We start from the raw sequence: 25,516 nt of genomic DNA, 5'->3' as shown, positions 1-25,516 counted from the left end.
TCAGAAGCATTCACCCTTCTGGTGGATGTTGCTGTTACACTATTCTGTACCACAGGAGCAGCAGAGAGCGCTGCTCCCAGAAGACCAGCAATTTGAAACAGGAGCTGTGCTGGAGGTGTGCTGTTAGAAGCTGCCTTGCTCTTTAAAAATCTTGAACGTGACTATGACTTTTGTTTTTAACTGAAAGCTGCCTTGAATCTCAGAAGTGAAAATCATATCTTCAAGCTTCCCAAACTAAAGAGCTCTGGGAAGAGAGTATTTGTCATTACGTTTAATTTGCGCATACCTCACCAAAGAAAAGGCCAGGGGAGCTAGGCCGAGAACACAGCTGTACAGGCAGCTCAACTAATTGCCTCTCCATCCTCAACCTCATTTATCTTCATTTCTTCCCAATTATACCAAATTATCAATAGTCTCTGTTGCATCAGAGTCTTAATCCCCTTTATTCAGGCAGCATTAGATAGTGGCAGATGAATTCTTGGAGGGAGTCAGGGTAAACAGCCATGAAATGCCACCTCTGGCAGATGGCATTGCTCACAAGAAATGTGACAAAACATTTGGAATTTGTTACTAGGCATTGGTATGAGAAGGCAAGCTGTCAATATTTTTTTAAACGATAATCAAGGTGGTGCATACTTCTATCATAAGCAGAAATGAATCTTGTCCAAAACCTCGAGCTCATTTAAGTTCAGATTCGCATTCTGCTATTACATATTGTTGCTAAAAACTCTATTTCTTCTCGAGAAATATTTTGTTTTTATTTAGTATTACTATCAACATTTTAATTATGTTTGCTCTGATGATTGTTAATAGCTTGGTATACCTTAGAAAAATATTAATTTGAAGACCTAGACTATCTCTTAGTAACAAATTTAGGAAGTTTTTTCTTGGATAGTTTGTTTGGCACTGTTGGTCAGTCCTAGAACTTTGATCCTGGTCCTTAGAGAAACCAGTGCAAAGCTGTCACCTGTCTTTTAAGGAGTACTACACTAGAGATTAACTGAGAGCACCTGATGGCTAGGTTTGATGAGGGAGAAATGTATTCTGAAAATCAAACACTGACTGAACATGGAAGATGTCCATGTGGTGTAGAAGGTATATATTCAGCTATTAATATGAGGAAAAATGAAAGTGAGTTTTAAAGGAAGTTGACTTTTAATGAAGTTTAAGGTTTTTCTGCTCGTTGTTAATTAAATGAAACACCATAGATTTCACTGCTGACCTTTTATGCAAATTAGGTTTACTCACAGGCTCTCCTTGTTTTGGCAGCACTCGGTATTTTTTGGAAGTCTGTAATTAGTTTCTGCAAGGAATCAAAAGCCAAGTATAAAGAAATCACGTGTCTTCAGAATTAGTGTATACCTTTCCAGTATTCCCCATACTGACACAACTGTTGAGGCTATGCAAGAGCATGTGTCTGCACTTTCCAATTCTTTGTGGAAACAGGCTGGTGTCAGTAAACCACACTGGAAAGCTTCTGCAGTCAATCAGCTTTTATATATAATGACGTTAGGCATGCCTTTTGCTGCCTCTCATTCTCTAGTAAAATGCCCAGTGTCACTGAATTCTGTATAGTTGCTTCAAGCTGGCAGGGGTTTGCAAGATTGTCCAAATGTCAAAGTATGAAGTGCAACAGGCTGCATTTAATTCTTCCAAGCCATACTTTATATTACACAGAGTTCTTCCAGCATTAGGAATTTTTGAAAAGATTATAAATACATAGTTCACTTTTGTCACTAAAAATTAACACAGAACATTACAATCTGTAACTTGAGCTGCTCATAGACTGTTGAAACACCAATGATTTAATTTTGTGCTGTGGTACTGCCTGTCTGCTGTGGAGATCAAGTCATTCTCAAAGCCACTTGAAATCAAACCTGACTCTTTGGGTAGTCGCTGTCACATTACAGATACACACTGTGTGTATCTCAGTGGATATTTCAGTAAGTAAATATGGGAAAATATTAAGTAATCAAAAAATTACTTGAAAAAAAAATCAAGCCACCCAACTGCATAGTTTGTGAGGATCTAAGGTGTCAGCAGTTGTCATCACTGGAATCCTAGTTCCTTGCTTGCTGGCTGCAGTTGTTTAGTTTAGGATTTATGTTTTATCCATTTTGGCAGCTGGCCCTACAAACTCTCTTCAAGATCTGAAAGTTAAGCTGTTTTATTTCTGGCTTGTGCATCATCAACAGTAATAAAAACATGACAGACAAAATTTTGACCTTATTCCTATCTGTGAAATGCGTGTGTTTCTAAAGACAGACTTTGGTCCTTCAGTAAGAAGGAGAAGTCTTTTTTGTAGTTGATGATGATCCTAAACCGTAAGAGATAGCGTGTTCTAATACAGTATTGTTACCTTTCTATATAAAAATATATAGCAATAAAATGAGGCATGTACCACTGAAAATGTTAGTTGTCATTCAGTGAGTGGATGAGTTGTGCAAGAATGACTCGTAATCCTGTGGTTACATTTCAAGATGCATTATATGTATGGTGGTAAAAGCTTGCTCTCTCTTGAGTTTGCTGCCATCAATTCTGTTGAAACAATGATACATCAAGCCCTCTTTTGGCAAAGTATTTTCAGTAAACTGACAGGGGTTTCCCTTAACCAACTTTGTATTCAAAAAATACAAATGTGCATTGTCTGTCCACCAGCTCAAACTTGATGAGATTCATGCAAAAAGGGGTTGAGTGACAAAACAGAGGTCACTTAACGCATCTTAGGAAGGAGCCTGCATGTGCTTTTGACATTGATTCAGATCCATAAGAATTTTGAGATTTGAACTTTAATTTCCCTAATTCCACGAACAATAGAGTACACTGCATTGGAGAAGCTGAATTATTGATAATTTCTTACATTACAAGAACTAGAAGACAGAGTAAGACAGATCAGAGGAAGGCAGCAAATGTGTTTATCCCCTCACCTCAGTAGCACAAGATAGGTTTCCATAGCGTATGGTCAAGCTGTGGAACTCCTTGCTGCTGTAGGGTATTGTTGATTTGGAAAATGGACAATAGTTTAATTAAATGGAAGAGAAATCTAGTAAGAATTATTAATTAAAGGAAAGTACCTCTGTTTTGGGAAGTTCATAATCCACAAGTTGATGGGAATATTCTAGGAAATTTTAACTGTAGACTTTCTTTTGTTCACTAAATACTGCTGTTGGCCCTTGCTAGAGACAAAGTACTAGGATGAAATGGGCTGCAGGTATTACTGTGTTCATATGAAGTCATCCTGATGGCTATTATTCCTTTATTTATATGTCTTCTCCCTTCTGAAATATCGTGAGTAATTTCCATTTAGGAAGCCATAAGCACTAACTACTAATGTAAAGATAACAAGCATACTACTTGCTCTTTGTTTGTTTTCTTTGTTTGGTTGCTTTCCCTGCACTGTATTATTACACAGTTAAATATCAAGCAGCAAAGAAAAGGAGACATAATTTATTAATTATCAGAGTTTTTTTCACGTCCCTTCACAGGCAAGAAGTTAATTGTTTTGATTTATATTTATGCATGACCAAAGCAACAAAAGAAATGAGGAGAATGATACAGGTAACTAACTTGGAGAAGTGCTTTTGAAATTTATTGTGATCGTTTGTATCCAGCCTTCCATGATCCTTCAGCTTTCAAATCTAACTTTGATGGGGGTAATTTGGTGGTTTAACTTGAATCAGAAGACCCACTGAGGTGTATTTAATATTTCATGTTTAAATGAGGATGCTGCCAGTTTGAGCCTTGTTCTTCTGTTGGTGTCAATCCACTCCATTTAAATCATGAAGCATTTTCTTTTTTCTTCATCAATTTATTTGTTTTGCATCACTTTTCTAATTTTTAGTGTTTGTTACTTGAGGGAGTGTCTGATTTCTAGCTCCTGTTTACAGAAGTGTGGTTTATTGAAAAAATTTCCTTGCAGCTGTTAATCAGTAGTTCCTCTAAAGTAAGAAATAACACTCACTGACAAGTGTTAGTAGCCATCAGCAATAAATATACCTCTGTGTTTATCTTATGAAAAAGTATCTTTCTGTAGTTAATCAGATTATTCTTCAAGATCAACTGCAATTAAATACTGACATTTTAGGTTATCTTCACTATCCTGTTTGCTTTGAAATAAACTTTGATTTTGATGTCATTCAGACATTTCAAAAAGTTCAGAAACTATATTCAAATTTCCTATGACTTCTTATTGTATAATTATCAACAGATTACTTCACCTATGTTGTGACAGACATATTTTTTAAGTATGAGTGACTGATGGACAGATTGGGAATTGCTGAATTAATGGGCACATTTCAAAGCTTTGGCAGGGCTAAGCAGTAATTACATCTGCTGAACCACTTGATAAGTTTTTGGAAGTAGCCCAGTAAAGCCATCACTGGATTTCTTGAGTTTTAATATCTTACCCTACACACTTTGTGGCTTTCTTATAGGGCACAATCCAGAAGCTGATACAGCCAAATACACACAGCTAGACAAATCAGTACAGTTAGGCTTAAAATGCACTGCAGATCTTTAAGATTTTCAGATGGATGTCATGATTTTAGGGGCAGGATTAGCCAACTTTTAATCTTGATCTAAACAAACAAATCTCATTTCCATTTGAAAACAAGAAAATTTATTTGTGGGTGGTAAGAAATCCCAGGGTGTGGTGAGTCTTATGTAGTCTTGATGAGGAAGATCATTCATTGCCACTTGAATGTAGGGCTAAATGAGTCGCAGCTTTCACCCAGTCTTACATTTTTCTGATGGTAAAATGACAGTACCAGGAATATGATGTAGATGGACCCTTCCTATCCTAACTCTGTGTTGGATTATCTGAATTCTGAAAGTTCTTGTTCCTCTGAAAAGACAAAATTTCAGTCTGCTAGTTCAAATTACTTTTATCAGGCCAGTGTGTGTCTCAGCATTTAAATATATATGTATATACATAATCTGCAAGAGGTGAGGCCTGAGTTTACCTTTATTTAATATGTCAAATTGGATGACTTTTTAGGTAAATGAAGCTCTATGGGGCATCTGTTGATTCATAGTACCCAGTTATTTATTAATCAGTGAATGTAGCCAATGACTGACTTGTGGATATTTAGTTTTGGTCATTATTATGCAAAAGGTTATTTTCAGACAAGGAATACATTCTGCTTTGATGCCATGAACTTTTTACTATTGACAAAGTGGATTCCTGGCTGGATAGATTCTAAAAGTGACACTTCTCATACTGGCATCTGATCTTATCCTGTTGGCAAATTAAAACCATGTGTTGATATTGTAGCTAATGGAGCAATCAGCTGTACCTTCTATCATAGAGATTATTATAACTGTTAAAACATTTACAGACACTACTGGATCTCTTGTTGGCTTTGAAAGCTGTCATTCTGTAGTGCACTGATGAAAATCTTGTCTGTTATGTTATCTTCTCTTCCTTAGACATTCAAATGCACATACCATGGTAAGAGTGCACAAAAGTTGCAGGCTGAAGTGTTTTCAGTGGAGTATGTTCTTTGCGTTGTCTATCTTTCCCCATATCGAGGCAAGATTAGTGTGTGGGTAAAAGTCAAGTGGCCTAGGGCACCTGAAGACAATGGAGGTACGAATGGCAAACAGGCACATTCTGGCTTAGGAATATTGGATTTCGAGATAGGCCAAAAAAGTTCAGAGGACTAGTGTATGCTGGACATTTATAATGCTATTGGTGTTAAATACTTTTATACTATCAGTGCTGAAATAACAGTGCACTGGATATTTGTTCTTTACAGCTGATCTTCTACTTTCTCTATACCCAGTAGTATGAAAAATGTGCTTAAAAATGGTTTTAGAATAAAATTGAAAAGTGAAAACGATATTGTTTTTAACAATTTGAGTTCAATTTTTCAGAAATATATCACAACAAAAAATAAAATGACAGTCATGGATTGAAACAGTGTGATTGTTCAATTCAAAGGTACCTCTGACAGAGGGGATTTCATTTAGGTAGACCATACAGTTTTAAGGCAGATAAAATGAATTTGAAACCAAATGAAAGGTAACTGTCACAAAGTTGAACTTTGATTACTTTCTGGAGATCTTTCAATACCTAAAACTAAGACACTAATTTAATCTTCCTAAATAGATCTTCAACAAAAAAATAAGTGCTTTTTGTTTTGAATTAGAGTGGTTGGTTGCTAGAAAGCGTGGAGCATTTTTAGTTACATTCGGAACAACTGAAGTCAAAGATGGGCAGGAAGCAGTGTTTTCAGGAAAACCAGGCTGAGCTTATCACCTCCATTTCTTTCAGCTAAACAAAATGAAACTGGAACAGAAGCTCTTTGCTTACAAACCTGCATGTGATTGCACATATAACCATACAGTGTATGGAAGATCTGTGAGTACAGAACCAGCACTACATAGATGTGTTGCTTGGTCTGATTTCCTGTATTTGTTTCTGTTACCTGTGATTTGAATCCCTGTGTAAATGAACTCGTCTGAATTCCATGTTCATAGGGATTCAGTAGAGGAGATGTTCAGAAGTTGTCCACTGGGCTGTAAAATGGCATTACGGGAATGTTTTCTTACCATGTTGTAATTTTGGAGTGAATGGACTGGAATTTGTAGCATTACTTTTGCTTTTGCTTGTTTGAACATAAATGTAAGTCATGCACTGATAAACAAGTTCTCTCCAATAACCTCTTAAGACTAGTGAATACCAGACTAAATTAGTAACTCCTCTTACCAAATTCATATAGTTTCTGTCTTTATCTGTGTCCTTCAAAGCATGCACTACGTTTCTTTGTAGATGACTGTGTGTGATGCAGACTACTAGGCCTTTTTTTCACCCTCCACACAGAGCATTTGTCTGTAAATCTGAAAAGCATCATAAGAATGGTGCACCAGATTTTCTGCATGAGCTGAACTGGGTCTTTGAATCAGGTCAGACCTTTTTTTTTTAGCTTCTCCTAGCAAGTGAGTGGATTCTGTAATCTTTTGGGATGGCTGGACAGCTAATACCATTGCCACCTTCTTTCCACTTCGGTGTGGCTGCATTTAAGGAAACTGCAGGCTCAGTGCTTGCTCCTGATAAGCGTCAGGAGCCCTGGAAGATGGAGGTTCTTGTCTCTCTTGCCCTTTTTTAATGCTGAATACAATCTGTTCTGGGACAAGATCGACTAGAATGCAAACAAGATAAGGAAAAATTACCTTTCTGTCCTTTAGTTTTATCTGTTGGAGAGAAGGTCATCTGGGTAGTGGGTAATAGTGTTAAACATAAAGCTTTTTGTAAAGTGTAGAAATGATGTATTGGCATTATGACAAATGAACAGACTTCTGAGGGCTCTGTTAATGCTCGTATGACACTTACGAATCAGTTCATTTCATTTAAAAAATTAGTAACTTTTCTTATTTCAAAATTAAATCAGTTTCCCCTTATCCACAAGATGTAAAATAAATCAAATTGCTGTTTTCTGTTTCTGTTTTTCCTAATTGTGTTCTTTTTTTGCTTTTTTCTTCAAATATTTTTCCTAATCCTATTAATTTACATGTAATTTTTTTCTACTGTGTGGAAGTAGGTGCTGGAGGGAAGGATGCAAGTTCTCTTTTGAAGCTGTTATCCTTAGCTGTGCAAAGTCACTGTAGGTAGGATGAGTTGAAAGTAAAGGGAGCAAGAGCAGGACCAGAACTGACTTCTCTTTCAGTTTCAACATTAGTATACCAAGAACCTGGAAGAAACTGATCCACAAAACTGGGAAAGCTCAGCTTTCCCACTTGTAAGTTGGAGATAATTAATCATACTGTCTTTACAAAATGCATCAGTGTTTTAAAAGTTGTAGGTAAGAAGTAATTGTACTTCTTTATTTCACTTTAAGGGTCTTGCTACACCATAGTATATGCAACGCAAATTAAGAGATGAAGCTGTTACCTGTGAGGTGTATTGAAGACTGTAGGATACAATTAAGATTATTATATTACACTTATATATCATACTCTCAGCAATACTGTTCATTCTTTATATAAGGAAGAGTGATGGAGAGCATAAGAATATAGGAATCATCTGTAGATATAAGTGTACTGCAATTTATCCTTCTGGTGCTGTCACTGAATACAGGTGCAGATTTACAAGTGGAATTTCCAGGAAAAAGAAGTAATTGTCCACATTTTTATGGAAACCTGATCTGATTATTTGAACTCTATGACAGAAGTTAAATTTAGTTTCCTGTTCCTTTGCAGATTTCCTGTATTTCCTTGAGCAAGTCACTTTTCTTCGGAGCACAGTTCTCCATGTAGGAATAATTGTTCGTTCCTGTAGAACATACAGCTTAGCCCAGAAATCTTGCTGGGCTCTGATACTGCAGCATCAGGTCCACAGGAATGTGGGTAGATGCATGAGACTTTGAAACTTCCAGGAATAAGTAAATAAATGAGCCAGGAGTTGGGATTGAAAGTACTGGAAGAAAGCAGGTGGGGTATGGGAAACTTCTGGTGAAGAGTACAATTTTGTCTCTTCTTCCAGAATTCTCTGATAAACTGTCTTGGGTGCAGTTTTCATGGCCGTTGCTTTGATGGGGGAGGTTACATTTATAAGATCAATCTATAAGCAGAAGATTCATGGCATGGGACTTTTCATCTGTTTTGGTTGGGTTTTTTTGTTTGTTTGTTTTTTTGGGGGGTGGGAGGAGGCATATTTTATTCTGAGAAAGCATATAGAGAAAAATAAAATTTATTTCCTAAAATCAGATGCTAAAAAAGACTTTTTTAAATTACAGATTTGAGTTGATACATACTTCCCTAAATAGTACCTCTGTTTCACCATGGTTCGAGTGAACCACTTTAAACTAAATGTTAGTCAAATGTTATTTAAAAGTGCTGCTATGCTTTGTAATGAGAATACTGTAAGGACCTTAAACTGCAGCAGTGCTTCTAATTACCACACTATGCCATGTTATATTATATTATGTGCCTTTATTCACTGTATCTTTCTTTGTCAGTTATGACTCATCATTTTGCAAATTACAAATCTTTCATAGGAGGGTAATTCATACACGGACGTACTACTAAAATGATGGAGTGATTTCCTTTTTTTTCAATCACTGATCTTTCAAACTTTTGCATTTAGCAGTATAAATCACGTTTATTAGCTGTGTTGTCATTAAAATGTAGAAGTTTTATGTTACTTTCATGTTAAATTACTGTGGATTTTACTTTCTACCACTGTCCCCTTTAATCACAGTAATCTGTTACTTATTCTATTGAAGTTCTTGTTCATAAAATCAAAACAAAATCAATACTTGCAATTATGTATTTTCATAACAATCAGTCTAATTGAAAACATGGGATATACCTGAGAAAGGAGTGTACCTAAAATAGCTTTATACTCTAGAACTGTTCAGCCTGACTTATAAGGTGGTTTGCTTTGCGGACCAGGTGTGTATTTCAGAATTCACTCTCATGGTCTGCTTAACTGCTCTTTAAAAGGAGCTTGTTGTTATTCATGCGTATAAATGTAATACTAAAGAAAACTACCATCTGTAAAATTGCTGCAAAACACAGCATCTTCAGAAGACCAAACAGATATTCTGGGCCAAACAGATGAGTGCTCAGTTTGCTGTAATTTTTTGTTGTTGTTCTGATTGCAATTGCTGTGTATTATAAGAATCTGAACTCTACCTTCAAGTTCCTGAATACTGATAGTTACCAAGCCCTACCTAATGCCTGGCTGGGCTAACCTAGCAAAGTGAAGAGCTACACTTTGAACATCCCCAGGATCAAGCCCAGCAGAGGAGGAAAAGCTACTAAAGCTCAGAGATAATGAGACAGAGGGATAAATTGCTGTAGCCTGTTCAGGTCATTCAACTTAAAGTTAGGAGAGCTGTGACCATTCAAGAAGTGAGTAGTGGAGTACATTCTGTTAGTATTAACAGCAGTGATAGACACCCATTAGTTCCTAGCAGGCCTGATTCCCTCTGACAGCAGGATCCAGTGATCCAGTGTCTTGGATTGCTTACTTTCCAGATATTCCTTAATTTTTAATTTTTTTTTAAGTGCTGTGTTTGTGCTAAGTGCACAGGTGTGGTAAAGAGTATTAGTTTGTCACTAACAAAGTAGATTTCTTTTTCTAAGAAAGTGTATGCCATTTGTGGTCCCTTTATACCCTGTTTTGCAGGTGGGAGTGAGTCCTCCTGGGATAAAGACAAGCTTCAGTCTCCCATTACAACAGGATCACAGCACAGCATTGGTCATCCCACACTGTCAGGACAGTCAAGCCTTGGAAGTGCGCACCCACTCAGTCCTCTTCAGCAGAACCACTTGCTTACCAACAGTATGTACTGGACCCTCATGGGGGAAAAAATAGAAAACTATATGGGGTCCCTGCTTGGAGGCTGGGATATCCCAGTGAGATACAGCCAATGTCTTTGAATGGCCACCTGTTGTTGGGTTAGGGGCTGTTAGTTGCAGTCATCATTGCCATGGCCTAAAACACAGCTACATTTGCTTAAAATGTTACCTATATGAGTGACTTCTCTTCCAATTGAAAATGCTGGCCACCAAATACAAATGTAAGAGAGCAAAGAATGGGTGAAAAATGACTACTTAAAAGTAGTCTTCTTCTTTGTCTTTCCTTGTACCTGGCAGGTTTGTGCAAAATCATCTCTTAAATCCAGCTATTCTAAGAAACTGGAATAGAATGGCACAGTTGAAGTCTGGTTTTGGAGTTCAGAGTTCTCTTCAAACCTTTCTCTTTTCCTTCCTTTAGAAAGGGGGCAAATGAGAAGCCAGAGATCTCCTCTTCTCTTCGAAAAAAAAGGGAAGGCACTATGAAATTATTCCAAAAAAGCAGTTCAGAAAACAACAAAAAATAATATTTAAAAAGATGGTGGATAGAAAAAGTAATTGTAAAAGATTATGGTGGATGAAGAATTAAAGTCTCACTATCTGTGAACCCTTAATATCTTATGTTTCATTTCTTCATCATCCGTTCTGAAAGTTGACTTTTGGTGTTAGTTGTAATGAATGAGTGACATTTCTGACTCCTTATGAAATTGTAGGAGCAGATACTTTCTTGCTTCCCAAGTACTGCCACAAACATGAAGAAATCAAGACTGCTCAGATGGCTCCTACAATAAATATTTGCTTTGTTCATGGCAGGGTTGGAGCCTGGGTATTTCAGGCTTCTGAAATCTAAGTGTCAGTAATTAAGAATTACCAAGTTATGGGACAAATATTCACCATGGTTTATTCTTTCATTTTATATTCTTGCATAGTTCAGTATTGTACATGTTTTGCATAAGTGATAACATTCTTAGTGTTAAAAAAAAAACTTTCAGGTTATTTTCCAACAGATATTGTAGTAGGCAAGTGTCTATAGGTTGTTGAAGAGTTTATTGAATGTCAGACATTATGTCCAATGATTTTCAAGCTATATTTCCCTCTTAGTCCTCTGAAATCTGTGATGGATCTTGTCTTAAAACTGGTGATATGTTGTTAAATTTTGTTTGTAGTTTGCATTCAGTTTGCATGTCAGTTGGACTTCTAAGTAGATATGCAGCTCATTGTGACCAGATGGTGTCTGGGAGTTTTGGAACTCTATGGAGTATGAGGAGAGATATTGGGCTGTTAAAGGAGATACACACAGGAACGAAGGCTTACGGATGTAAGCAGTGAAGGGGATTGTCTGTATGGTTAAAGTGAAGGGAGATGTATGTTGGGTTGGCTCATAACATGTCATTGGCATGTATCATCTTATAAACAAAATACAGTGAATCATAATATGTTGTAGTTGATCATGATTTGCTCTCATCCCATGTTATAGTTGACAGACCAGTGTGGTTGTACGGTGGTGATGTAGAGTCCAGTCTGCAGGTTTCTTTAGAGAGTAGTCCTAATACAGAAGTCTAGTCTCAGATTGCTGTGTAGGTATATTAAGTTAGAGGACTTATTAAAATCATTAATGAATGTGTATGTTTTTGCTTTGTTGATGTCAATAAAGATATCTCTGAACTTGTGCACTAGTGTATATTAATCTTGCTAATGTTGTGTTACTTTTACATGTGTGCTTCTTAGCCCAGTGGAAACTATGCGGCCTCTTCTAGAATGCAGAATTATTCCCTGCATAACCTCAAACTTGTTAATTCTTAGTAGAATTGAGTCCAACTAGCCAATATTCCAGTAGAATATAGATATTAAAAATTAAGAGATAAGAAATGGGGGATTGATATGCATATCTTGTTCATGGTCTCTTTTAGGGATAGACCTGCCGTTTATGATGATGCCCCACCCTCTGCTTCCCGTCAGCCTACCTCCCGCGTCGGTTGCAATGGCAATGAATCAGATGAACCACCTCAATACAATAGCTAACATGGCTGCAGCAGCCCAAATGCACAGTCCTCTTTCCAGGGCAGGGGCCTCTGTTATAAAGGTAAGAGTCATCTATGAAACTGGATTTTTGTGACTAACAGAATGTTTACAGTGACCTTTTAAGAAATACAAAAGGCAATGAGCTTATACTACATAAAGTACACCACAACTTTTCTTCCTTGTAGTGCTTATGTTTGTGGAAAGTACATGCAAGAAGTTGAATAAGATGTTCTGTTTTATCTACAAATATGTAATGTAATTAAATACAGATGCTAATACAGTTGTTAGATTAGAACTAGTCTGGTTCAGATCTATAATAACTTCTCCTTATCATTCTGTCTGCACAGTTGTTGACTAGGTGGGAAACATGATATCTCTGATGTTCAAATACCTTTTAATTAATGCAAGTCATTGAATTGTTAGAAATTGTTGGAAATTATGAGACTTTTTTTTTAGTTTAACCGAAACAATCTTTAACTGCTCAGGAAACCTCTTGAGGTAACTAACTTAAATGCAACTGTAGAATAGTGGTAGCAGGAAGTAAACTGCATAAGCTTTGTCAGTATGTCAGAATGAAGGTTAGAACTTTGTAAACAATGCTAGTACTTCATAACATATACTACAGTTTTTGCAAATAGTTAGGTTTTTGGGAGGCTCTTGAGCAAGCCCTGGCTGATGTTAATTACTCATTTACAGCAGTTTTTCCCCAACACCTGCACCAAGGATATGCAGTATGTACACAGCAACAGCAGGTCTCACCAGCACCCTAATGGGAATTATTTCCTCTACATGATGTAGAGGAAAATGCACCAGTAGGTAGTGTGATAGAGGTAGTGCATGCATTCATTGTGGAGTTACTCTTACCTGTCAAGTGATGCTGCATCTTTCTCTCATTTGTTCTGAGTACTGAGACTGAATATGAATTTTATTACAGACAGTGTGAGGCTGCCTTTGTCCTTTCCTTCCTTTACATACGGTCATCTGGCTCTGAATGACTATCAATTAAAATGAAATCTTTGTATGAAATGAAACATGTAAAAGGGTTGCTGCTATTGTTATCTATCAATAATAATACTTTCATTATATGACAACATTATTTAAGTTCATATTGGAAGTACGAAAATAACTGGTTTTAGATAGACTGCATTTATGGCACCATGATATTACTTAAAATGGGAAAAATGAATTGAATATATTGAGTGTGTATCTATTTCTATCCTCTGATGACTAAAATACCACTTAGTCTGTTTTCTATAGGTGTGAGAATCAGCTGCTCTCCCTATAAAAGTTTTGAATGAAGTCATTACGCTTTTTATATCACGTTTGCCATTTAGAAATAAGCTGTTCTACCAAAATATGCACGATCAGCAAAGTTAACATTTAGTGCTCCAGAAAGAAATGTCATAACTATGAAACTTGATTTCCTCCTGACAGGAACACTGTAAATTAGGCAGGCAAAACGGTCAGGCTCACAAAACCTTCTTACTCATCTATAATGTGATCTGATGTGATTATGGCAGCACCCACTAGCAGTGCTGTAAGTATGGTTCTGACAGTGCCCCTCTTTATAAATCCAAGCTTTCAGGGATTTACTGCTCATCTGGAAGTACTTGCTCCATTTGAAACTTGGCTGAAGTTGTTCTGAATAATCTGCATGAATGACAGTGTAAAAAAAAACAAACCAAAACAAAAAAACCCAGCAGCAATGACTTTATCACCCTCTTTCTTCTCCCTTTTATGTCTACACTTCTGTTTGGTGGCCATTTTCTCCAGAGCTCTCCTTGAGATGGATGAACTCTGCAATCCAAGTGTTTCTGCACTAACTGTAAAACAGTTTGCCAGCCAGCCTGGTGCTGAGGACCAGTCTGGGCTGGAACTTTGCAGAAGTGAGCTTGATTCATGGAGTAGGCTGAAAAAAATGTAGAGAACAAATATGGTAGTTTACTTTCACCCAGTAATATTTCTCTATTTCTCCTCAATATCAGAGAAGTCTACTCAATGATTGTATTTTTACATTCTCAGAAGTGAAGTTTGGGTTAGCCCTTTATACAAAAATAGAAAATTCCTCACTGAAGTATATAGAACAACTCAGCTTCACAGAGCTATAACTACACAGTGTTAAGAATTTTATTTTACCGTGGACATATAATGAATGTTATATCTGTATTGTATTTAAATTATAAAAACTCAATTATACAGTAAATGAATGTGACTATTAGTATCCATTCACAGCATAGAGTTTATCATAAAGGAATTCTTAGAAAGCATGCGGAGAACACGAGTTGAATAAAAATCTGAAAACAGACCTACATCTTAACAGCATTTATGTTAAAAAGGGTCCAGAGGAGTTGAGACTTTCTGCACATACATGGATAGCAGAGCTTTCACAACAAAAATGAGAATAGCCCTTCTATTTATTGGCATAACTTTGGAACCTCATAATAAGATCATCTGGATCACCTGACTATCCATCTGGTGCAACAAGACCTTAGACTGGGGATGCCCTCAAGCCACAAGGGATACAAGGAATGTTATGTTAGTGTCATCAAGCCTATAGCCTTTATTTATACTGTTTAAGTGAGAAGGAGCTTATTTAACCAAGAAACATACAAACTTAATTTCATACAAAAAGATGGGATCTGGAAGAGGGAGATGCTAGAGACTCAGGTAGATTTGGGATGTCTAAAAGAGTGATTGACAGGAGACTGGCAAGGGAAAAGAAATCCTGGAGATGAGGCTGTTAGTCCTCAGAGCACTCAAGTGGAAATGTACAATGGGTTTTGCTTGTCTTGAAATAATACATCACTGCTTGTAGAAATGCTGGCCTGTTCTTGCTCTGTCTGGGATTTGAAGCATACACTAGAAAAGGAAAAATATGTATTTCATTTGTGGAGTGATATCAGATGGGGTTGTGAATTTGTAATGAAGGTTGGCAGGAGTCAGATCTCTGGAGCTGTTTCTGGGTGAGCTGTAGTGGGGATCACAATGAACTGTTTCTGTGGGCAAACGAGTAGAAGGTAGCTGCATGCAGCAGGGCTGGGATGTCCTGATGTGGAAGCAAGGGCCTGGCATGGCTTGTGTCCAACAAGGTGTCCTGGAGACCTACTAGTCTCCTCCTCACTTCCAGGAGTATGGCTGAAAGTATGAATATAGCCTGGAAAAAAGAAAATGAGAAACTCTTCCATTATCTTGTGGTTAAGAAAGTACAAGAGGGCTGGGAAGAGCCAAGGTTCTGGAGCTGTGTCTGTGGATCATTTGTGTTCACTGTAAGACCATTTCCCACAGAGCCCTCTGAAATAGACTGTAGGAAAGCTTGTGTTCAAGGCAGGCTTCAAGTTGTGGGTACGGAATTCAAATTAGGGGCCTTTAGCTGCCTCCTTTTTTGTTAGGTAACAGAAGATGACTGAGACTAGAACAACGAGGCAAAATTTTATTGCAGATTTGACTTGAGAGGCTTTTACCCTTTTACTCTTTTTCCTTGCTTCTTGTTCTTTCTGCCCTACATCTTTTGTACTTTATTTGTTCCTCTTACTCTTGTCTCACTCATCCTCTTCCATCTTGTCCTCTCTCACTTCCTTCTGGCTCTAACTAAAAGATGTGTTTCTCTCAAGTAGGAGTATTTCTGCAAATTAGTTTCCTGCTGTTCATTTTTCTTTTGTCTTCTTTCCTTCGTGCTTGCTGTACTGCTGTGTTTCTCTTATTCTCTTTGCTATTAGGCAGATCCCAGTTAAGAATAAGTGGCACGTTTGTTGAGTGCATTTGGAAAACCCAATGAAAAAAATGTTAAAAGTGGACATTTTTGGTGAAATGCAGTATTTTGCATTTTGTTACACAATTTACACCTGGATTGTTTTGGTCTACTGATAAGCAGAACAAAACATTATTTTTAACCTGTGATCTGTACATGTGGTAGAAATGTTTGAATTTGTTTTTTCTTTGTGTTCTCTTCTGATTTTGAGCCATTCTTAAAGCATTTTTAAAGGATGTATATGACATCATTTTAAATTCCCTAAAGACAATACAGATGGGTTGTGTAATTATTGCTGAGAGGTGCTATTTTCTGCGTGCTGTACAACTCGCATTCATAATGTTTACGTGACAGCCAGAAAAATGTGGCCATCTCAGAGTACTCAGAAACAATTCAGTATAAAAACATTTCCAGTTAAAAAATGTATAACGTTGTTAATTTCATATCTCTGCATTCAATTCATTCTGAATTGTTTATAGATCATTACAAAGTTTATAAAACAAAACTTTTGTAAAATTTGTGGTACTTTTCTTTATTAGATGTTGTCTGTCCCATTGCATATCAAGTTTTCATTGTTGGCAGCTTATTGCTGAAATGGTTGCTAGATTACATGAGGGAAGTGATGTGTGAGACAGGGTACTTTGCTTACTTCCTACAAGACTAATTTTTTAACGGTATCTGTAGAAAAGAATTTTGCAGAATTATATCTTTTTATTCACTGACAGAGAAGCTATTAATACTGAAGATGTTCAGGTCCCTATGAATTGCATCAAATAGCCTTTACCTGTCTCCTCTTGTGAAGGGAGCCATTTCTCTGTCCCTGCAATGCCAAGAGTGCATTGCTCATTAGCACAGGGACAACGAATTGCCAGTTGAAAGAATAAGCAGTGAACACTATTTTTAAACTCGCAAGTGGAGAAAAGATGTAAGAATCAAGTACTTCTCGTTTTTGCAAAGCTAGCAAAGGAATATTGTCACGCCAAGCACATAATAGCTTTTAGTTCTGGCTCAGTTCTTTTTAGTATTGGCCTAAGCATTTGCATTTGTAGTTAATAACTAATATAGCTATAACATAGATGAGATACAGCATTACAGTCATTAGTCTCCAGAGTGCCTTTCTTTCATTCAGCAGCAGCACTGGATGAAACAGTTCATAGGACGGATTGAAGTAGGAAGTTTCCATGACAGGAATCCGTCCAATTTTAGTCAATATTATGCTTTCAGATTCAAAGAAAATGTAAGGTAAAATCTTAATATACCAGTGAAGATTGCTGTAGCTTTCCCAGTAGTTGCTAATTTAAGAAATGTTGAAGAAAGAAGCTCTTGCTTGGCTGTTTACCAATACCATCTGATTAGCTGTGGTTCTCTGTTTGGCTGAGCAGCTGGCAATTAATGAATTATAGGAAGTAGTTACAAGGTAATGGAATTAGCAAGTGAACATCTGGTATTAAAAATCAGTAAACAGAAGAGTTTTTATTATTTCTTAAATTTGGTATGAAAACAAATGCCAGTTGACTATGACTGAAGCAACTATATATACAGAGTGGGAAAAAATAATGCATTTCAAATGGCAAAGTGTATGTTTTAAATGAATGCTTTTCCAATACAGTGCAAAAGATGAATAGGATCCAGCTGGCTTTCAGACATACATATCTTATCTTAGTTTTTAGACCAGCTGTTTCCTTTGTTCATCTCCAGTTCTTACAGCAGTTGGAGATGATATAACTAGCTCACAAGACCAAGAAGTTGTCCTTACTATTTACATGTGCTCATTCAGAGACTAAGATAGCTCAAAATATAAACCTAACCACTGCTCTCTTGCCCAAAATTTGTAGCTATATTAACATATTTCTTGTGGTCTATCATATTTAATTTGTCCATCATCATCTCAGATTTAATATAGCTCTTAATATCAAGATTATAAGTTTTCTTTGAAAAGCCTAACTGCTAAGTGTTTCTCGTAACAGTACATTAGTAAATGAGAAATGAACCTCTCTGGTTCTTGGTATTTTGTTAGTGAGGTTAGCTAGGTTGTGGTCCATTTCGGTAATCTGAATGATTTGGCAAGCTCTGTAAGATTGAGGTGTGACACTGCATATTCCCATGGGGAGCTAGGGAGCACATTAATGTTGGAAAATTTATTATACCAGAGCCTATGAATGTGGTGATCAACTCTGAATTTATTTCTTAAAATACTTGAAAACTCTAATCTAGACCTAAAGACAATAGAAGCCCCATATTTTCTTTCTCTCAGTTTCAGCAGTGAGGTCTGAATTCCAGTTCTCCTGCTACTGCAGAACCCTGAACAGAAAAAGCATCTCAATTAAATATGAAATATCAAGATAAATGTCTGAATAAAGTGTCCAGGACTCAGACAAACTTCCAAATCCTGCTTGTCAGGAGTGAAATGCCATTAAATCCTCTAGGAACTCATTAATAGATTAACATTTGGAAGAGTAATTACAGCTACATTAGCACTGAGAATAAAGAAAAATAAAAGGAAATCTAGCAGCATCATTTCTCTAAACTCTTGACACAAAATGAAGATCAATACCATAAAAAAAAAAATCAGAGGTAAGGAATTAAGGTCAAGATGATTATGTCAAAAACAGGTAAGCTGTTCATATATATTTCTAATAAAACTAGTGAGGATAAAACTGTTATGTGGTGTTTCATATTATTTGTGTGGAATGCCATCTCACAGGGAAAGAATACTGAGGTGAAATCAAGGATGTATTTGGAAGTTGCATGAGTTGATGACTTCAATGCTGTTAACTTAAATCATAACTAAAATTAACAGTGTCAGGCTTTGTAGCTACATTTTCTAAGCCAAAGCAAGACACTATTTTTTAGTAAGACAGAAATATATTACCCTTCAAAAGGATTAAATACTGAAAAAGTCTTTTTTGAGAATTTATGATATAGCTCTGTAAAGGAAAAAGAAAAGATAAAGTAGGTGCTATAGTTAGATAAATAGGTAAGATCTTGAGAAATGTTTTCATTTTTCATAAAATTCTCACAATCTGTAGATTATACATATATAATTCATTACGTTATAACATGGATTATGAATCCTGAAGGTTTATAAAATATGAAGAAATTCAATTGAGAAAATATGAGTATTCTGAAGTGTTTCCCCCTCAGTTTTATGTATACCAACTGCAGAACCAGGCTGCACTGCAGCATACCAGTGGGAACTGAGCTATTTCATGAAGAAAAAAAGTAAAATCTATGAAAAGTGAAATGGTTGTAAAATACATAAATGACAAATAAAATGAAGTCATCAATGTGTAAAAAAATGTTAAGGTTTTAGATTTGCAATTTTCCTATTTAAATGCCCTCATTGATTTGTTACAAATACTGTTAACCCTGTGTTTGGAAAATGGTGAGGACATTATCACTTGTGTTCTCATTTGTAATAAAATAGATTAACTTGCTGTGAAATTTTAACTAGGCTGAGACACAACAGTAGCTACCTAATGAACCAGAGCACATTGCTGTTAAGTAGCTAAATAGATGCATACTGATTACAGGTCTGAAAAATGGATGTGTTTACTTGGAGGAAAAAAAAGTCTGTTCATAGTGTTATTCATTATAGTAGTAGAAATTGTACTTCCACACAAACATTTGAAATACAGTTTCTCTATCCATATGCAGTCTTAAATGATGACACTGTATCTTCATTTGTAGTACATAAAATATAGAGAAAATTTCAGCTCCTTTTTTGCACATAGGGAAAGGTGCATCTTCCCAGTACATGTAAATTTTTGTAACCAGTAAGATATTAGATGGTGTAATCAACTTTCTCTCTTAGAAGGTGATTCACTGTGTGATTAAGAATGACATTGTTATTTGGCATGTTTATTTCTGCCTGAACATTTCTGAATAAGACCCCAAGTTTGAAGGCAAATTACTTTAGGCAGAGATTATTTTATAGCAAGAGACAATGGAAAGAACAGTTATCAGATAGAGGTATGATACTTTGCTTTCCCAAATCATACACTTTTGAATTACTGAACTCTGATTTAAGGTGACCTGTATGGCTGTTTGTGTAATAACTGTGTTAATTTGTCATCATATTTGTTTGTAGGTGTTTTCGTTTTGTTGGGCTTTTTTTTTTTCAGAACAGTTGTCTTGTCTTCTCCTTGCCAATTCATTTTCATGGTTGCAAGAGACAAGGAAATTTCCTTTAACTATACATTCTTTTGTAAAATTAACCTTTTTGAAATTATATCTTAATTGTAACTTGAACACTCTTTGTCAAAAAAAGAAAATAATGTCAAAGAGGATTGTTAAAACTGAAATCCAAGGAGGTAGAATTACAGTCAGAGTTGTAGCCTGTTAGCTGTAACCAGTTATGTAAATAATAGCCTTAAGTAAATAAATGTAGATGACATAAGTATTTCCAAGCTCAGGATTGCACAGACACTGATTGGCTTTGGTTGGAAGGTACCTTAAAGCTTACCTTGTTCCAGTCTCCCTGTCATGGGCAGGATTGTCATCCATTAGATTAGGTTGCCCAAAGCCCCATGCAGTCTGGCCTTGAAGACCTCCAGAGATGGAGCATCCACAGCTTTTCTCCATTCAGGGCTTCATGAGGGCAGAGCAGAGTAGCAGAATCACCTCACTTGCCCTGCTGGTCACACTTGATTTGATGCAACCCAAGATACATCTTGATTTCTGGGCTGCAAGCACATGTTGCTGGCTTATGTTGAGTTTTTCAGCCACCACTGCCCTCAAGTCCTTCTCTGCAGGGCTGGTCTCAATACACTTATTGCCCAGCCTATATTCATTCTTGGGATTGCTCCAGCCCATATGCTCAGCCTTGTTGAACTTGCCGAGGTTTACTTATCCCAACTCTGAAGCCTGTCATGATCCCACTGGATGGCATACCTTCCATCCAGTATATCAACCGCTCCGCTCTGCTTGGTGTTGTTGACAGACTTGCTGAGGTTCCACTCAGTCTTCCTGTCAGTGTCACCAACGAAGACATAGATAGTCCCAGTACCAACCCCTGAGGGGCACCACTCATCACTGGTCCCCACCTCAGCATGTAGCCATCGGTTCACACATCTTTGAGTGCGGATGTGCAGCCGAGTTCTTACTGACAGTGTGGTCCATCTGTCAAATCAACAACTCTCCAGTTTAGAGACAAAAATGTTGTTCAGGAAAGTCTCATGCTTTGTGCAGGTTTAGGTAGATTATGTCAGTTGCTTGTATATTATTCATCATAAACCTTGAAGAATTCTTTTTGATATGACCCTTTAAATGTGATGTACTGAACAGACTGCTCACAGAGTAAATCGTATCTGTCTTCCATTTTACTGATATCAGCAACCTCTAAGATGACTCTTTTGAAGACAAAGATAAAACATTGGCCAGATGAGTGGCTTTTTTTTTATTTTTAATTTTTTTCCCCTAGAATTGGAGAATTTGTTAGATTAAAAGCATTCACTTATAAAAATTTTAAGATCTTGTAACTCAACATATAGTAGGTTAATTTGTAAAAACTTAATAAATATTTTAATTAACATTCAAAAATACTGCAGTTAAAAGTCTCCCTTCAAGATTTGTTTGTTATTGTATGTTCATTAAATAACAGATAATTAGTGAAAACAGTTCCATTGAGGATTAACAGCTATGTAATAGGTACACATCTGTTACATGATTTTGAAGCTCAGTTTTTATTTAAGGTACAATAACTATCCTATTAAAAACACATTCATTACTACATTTTTGGCTGGTGTGATTGGAATAGAGAAATACCACCCCTTGTTATTAGAAGTATCCACTCTCACATACTCTTTGCATCGCTCTCAAATGTGTCTGTAAATATGAAGATGAGTGTGCTTTAGAGAGATGGCTTTAATGGGTAACAATATTCTTAAAATGTCGATCCTACTGCCAGTGTTATTAATGAATTGCCCCAGTAGGTTATGAACAGAAGCTATTATGCTAGCTATTGGTAATGAAGAAACTATTAGAATCTAGTGTTCTCTTCCTTGAGCTATAGTATTGATTCAGCATAGTGTCTAGCAAAAACTGCATTAAAAGTTTGGATGCTATTGAGCATATGTTCAGAAGCACATGGAAAATTGTCACCGAGCACCCAGGTTGCATGCTCATACTGAAAAATCTGAAATGGATTAGAAAGGCAGAAGAACGGCAAAGTTTCTTTGAGAAAACTTCACTAGATTACACTATAATTGTAATTGTAGTTTTTAATGGGGTGAGGGCAAGAGGATCTCCCTTAAAAAATGAAATTAAAAAAATCACTAATATTTCAGTTCCGTGTTTCCGCTGGGAACAGCTGATTGCCACAGATGAGGGCAACTGCAAAGATGCAGGTTCTGGACTCCTCATTCTTAGTGTCCCTCCACTGAAACTGTGCCTTTAAGGTCTTTCTTACTTGTAACAAAGGATTTAAAATGAAAATTTTAACGTAAAACTATCTAGATTATCCCCTTTGAGATGAGTCTCTTTTTTTCATTGGTCCTCACAGTGATGAAAAAGGGAATTGGCATTTTTTCATAAGTTCAGAATAATGCATGTGGACTCAGTAGGGTTTGGAAGGGTCTCAAGTGGTCGTATAATAAATCGTCTTCTTCAAGGCAGGACAAATAATTATTTGTCTAACCTATTTGTAAAAATTCTGACAGTGGAAGATCTACAACATCTCAAGTCTTCAAGCATAGGTAGGACTGCAGAATTCTGTTCTTCTAAATTTTACAATTTCTTATCATTTTTTTCTCCTTTCCTATATGTGTATTTCAATTACACTTCAATCTCAAAGTTTTTTGTGAAAATATGCACATAAAAATTTGCAAGCATTCTTGTTTTTGTTGGTCAGTGGTGCTTTTCATCTGAACTTGTGAACTTGTCTTTACCAGTGCCACAGCTTTTATAATTGGATTGTATGCTGCCTTAGGAAGACACTCATGTAGTCTATTGAAGGATAGAAGTGATTTTTCATGTGAATTTACAAATTTGACTGTGTTTAGTGCCAGTTAGTTAAAATCTGTATTATTTGTGTGGAAAGTGACTCATACATGCCGATTTCAATATCTGTAGATTAAAATCAGTTGGTGCAAACCACATGAAAAAATATTATCTGTATTGCTATGTGTGACAAAGAAAAAAAGAAGAGGGCGTAAATGCTGTACCATGACTCTATGGATGAAAAACTGTGCCTAGATGCAATGCATGTAGAAGATTATATTCTTTTTTAATATTGAAGGCTATACTACTCTTTTGATGTGAATTCTGTTTGCTGTTTATCTTGGAAAGGCTAGTTACTGTTATTAGTAACTGTTATTTTAGCCATTTTTATTTTTTTATTGAACTGAAGTGAAGTTCATTAATCGAATTGCACAGACCTTGTTTTATTTCTCTTTCAAGGAAAGGATTCAAGACAGCCCTTCTCCAGCTCCATCCCTAGAGGACAGCCAGCGGCCTGGGAGCCATGCTTCCTCTCATCAGAGCAGCAGCGTGTCCAGCTCACCTTCCCAGCTTGACAACACACCAGACAGAATTGGTTAGTGCTCTGCAACCTCACACCCCGTGACAATCACAGTTTTGAGCAGTTTATTGAAGCAAATACTTATTTACTGGTAAACTCAAGAAAGCCCTCATTTCTTAAAAAACAGAAAGAAATGCAAAAAAAATCCCACAAAAATGACAGAAAGTTTGTCACTTCAGTTTGTTGTATTAGATTCATCACTGTGCAGAGCCCAGCCTTCCATTCTGTGCCTGTATCTACCCATGCACAGAAGATAGCATCCCTTCTGTGATGTGACTCACTAGTCTTTCATGACTCTGAAACCATGTGGAGTTGAAAAATAACAGGATATGTTTTATGTTTCAGTTCACATGAAAACACATGTATGATGACTTTTACACTATAAAAAAACTCATTTTTGCCCAAACGTTCACACTGCCATGAAGCTGAGAACTTTTTTTGTTTTTTTATTTACTTGTTTTTTGTTCTCTCAAGAACAATTTTCATTCTGTGCATTATTGATCTTGTGTTTAAAATGCAAATTTGTACTGGAAGAAATTTGGATCCTATTCTTGGTGCTTCCAGGAGACATCTAGGGCAAGTCAGTTATCATCTCTTTGCATCCATGTGTGTCAACACTTTTGTGTTCACAGAAACTGCAGCCCATGCAGATATTGCTGAGCTAGATTTAAACTACAAAAGCAGTGCAGTTCATGGCAGTCACTGCAAGCTTCACTTCCTTCAAATTACTACTCAGCAGCTTGCTGGGATTTTGGAGTTTTGACTGTGGTCCGTGCTACAGCACCATTGCACTACGTAGCTGCATTGACAGTTGACAAACTAATCAATAGAAACTGAACTACTTTGCCAAAACATAGCACACACAAGGGAAGGTCTAGAAGGCAGATGCTCTTACCTTTCATGTATGTAAAATAGGGCTTCCCTTAGTAACAACAAAAAGGGTTTTTTTTTCCCTTATTGTAGCTTTTAAAAGCTACTGTAACCTGTTTTATTAATAGTAACAGCACACAATGCTATCCTCTGAGCTCCAGAAATAGTAGTGGAAGTTTTTTTAACAAAGCTTTTGATTTTATTTATTTTGAACCAAGCATTTCCCTATATGGAACTCTAATACTTGCAATTACAACAATACATACAACATTATATATGTTAAATAACTTCAAAATATATAGTTTACAATTTTGTCAGGTTTTTCACAACTCTTATTACAGAAATGATATTAAATTCTGTAATTGGTTAATTGCCTAGAAGGAAACAAAGAAAATCCTATAATCATAAACTTAACATGTCTCACTGATTTTGAAGATATTAAGATTTTTTCTAACAGTATGTTTTTTCTTCACTTTCATCTGTTGGTTTGGGTTACTGCCTATGCATCTATGGTTTTTTTATTTAGCTTGTTGCTTTACAGATAATTACAAAAACTTAAGTTTTGCTTTACTAAATGCATTTTTCCCCAAAACAATTTCTGTGAAGTACTTTTCTAAACCTTTTATTTGAACATTTTGTATGAAATCAGATAATTCTCAGTATTTTTAATTCTGTCTTGGTATCTTTTTTTAATAAAGTTGAGCAAATTTGCTTCAGCTACATATTCTGCTTTGTTGTAATTCCTGAATTAGGAGCTTTATGAACAACAGAAGTGGTCAGTTGCTTTAGAACTTGTATAAATAAATGTTAAAATATCAAAATATCAAGCAAAAAAGTATAATTTACTTTTTTCATCTTTTGACATATTTTTAATGACAGCATTATATAGCTTTGCTCTCTCATTTTCTTAGCTATGTTGACCAACAGCAGAGAAGGAGAACTCATTGATCAAGAGACTGGGACAAGCCTAAAAAAAATGCAAAAGGAGAAAGGTATAATTCCACTTCTTTCTATCTCAGGCATTTAATTACACTTAAATGTTTTATTCTCTTTTT

At 36.3% G+C, this 25,516-nt stretch overlaps 1 protein-coding gene across 3 annotated transcripts in view; it reads left to right on the top strand.

The window, feature by feature from the left end:
* DACH2 (dachshund family transcription factor 2) overlaps positions 1-25,516 on the top strand; it is a 257,656-nt gene that overhangs the window by 184,432 nt on the left and 47,708 nt on the right. For all 3 annotated transcript variants that reach the window (XM_065729499.1, XM_065729498.1, XM_065729497.1), the window contains 4 exons: positions 10,133-10,288; positions 12,213-12,385; positions 23,471-23,606; positions 25,373-25,453. In XM_065729499.1, coding sequence (XP_065585571.1) covers positions 10,133-10,288; positions 12,213-12,385; positions 23,471-23,606; positions 25,373-25,453 — 546 coding nt within the window. The remainder of the gene's footprint in view (positions 1-10,132; positions 10,289-12,212; positions 12,386-23,470; positions 23,607-25,372; positions 25,454-25,516) is intronic.

This window comes from Cyrtonyx montezumae, unplaced genomic scaffold (assembly GCF_038088225.1).
Source record: "Cyrtonyx montezumae isolate F1298 unplaced genomic scaffold, pur_monq_1.0 scaffold_11, whole genome shotgun sequence".
In the NCBI taxonomy this organism is placed as follows: Eukaryota; Metazoa; Chordata; class Aves; order Galliformes; family Odontophoridae; genus Cyrtonyx; species Cyrtonyx montezumae.
Note: the sequence above shows the minus strand (reverse complement) of the source record. Positions and strands in the feature narration are given on the sequence as shown.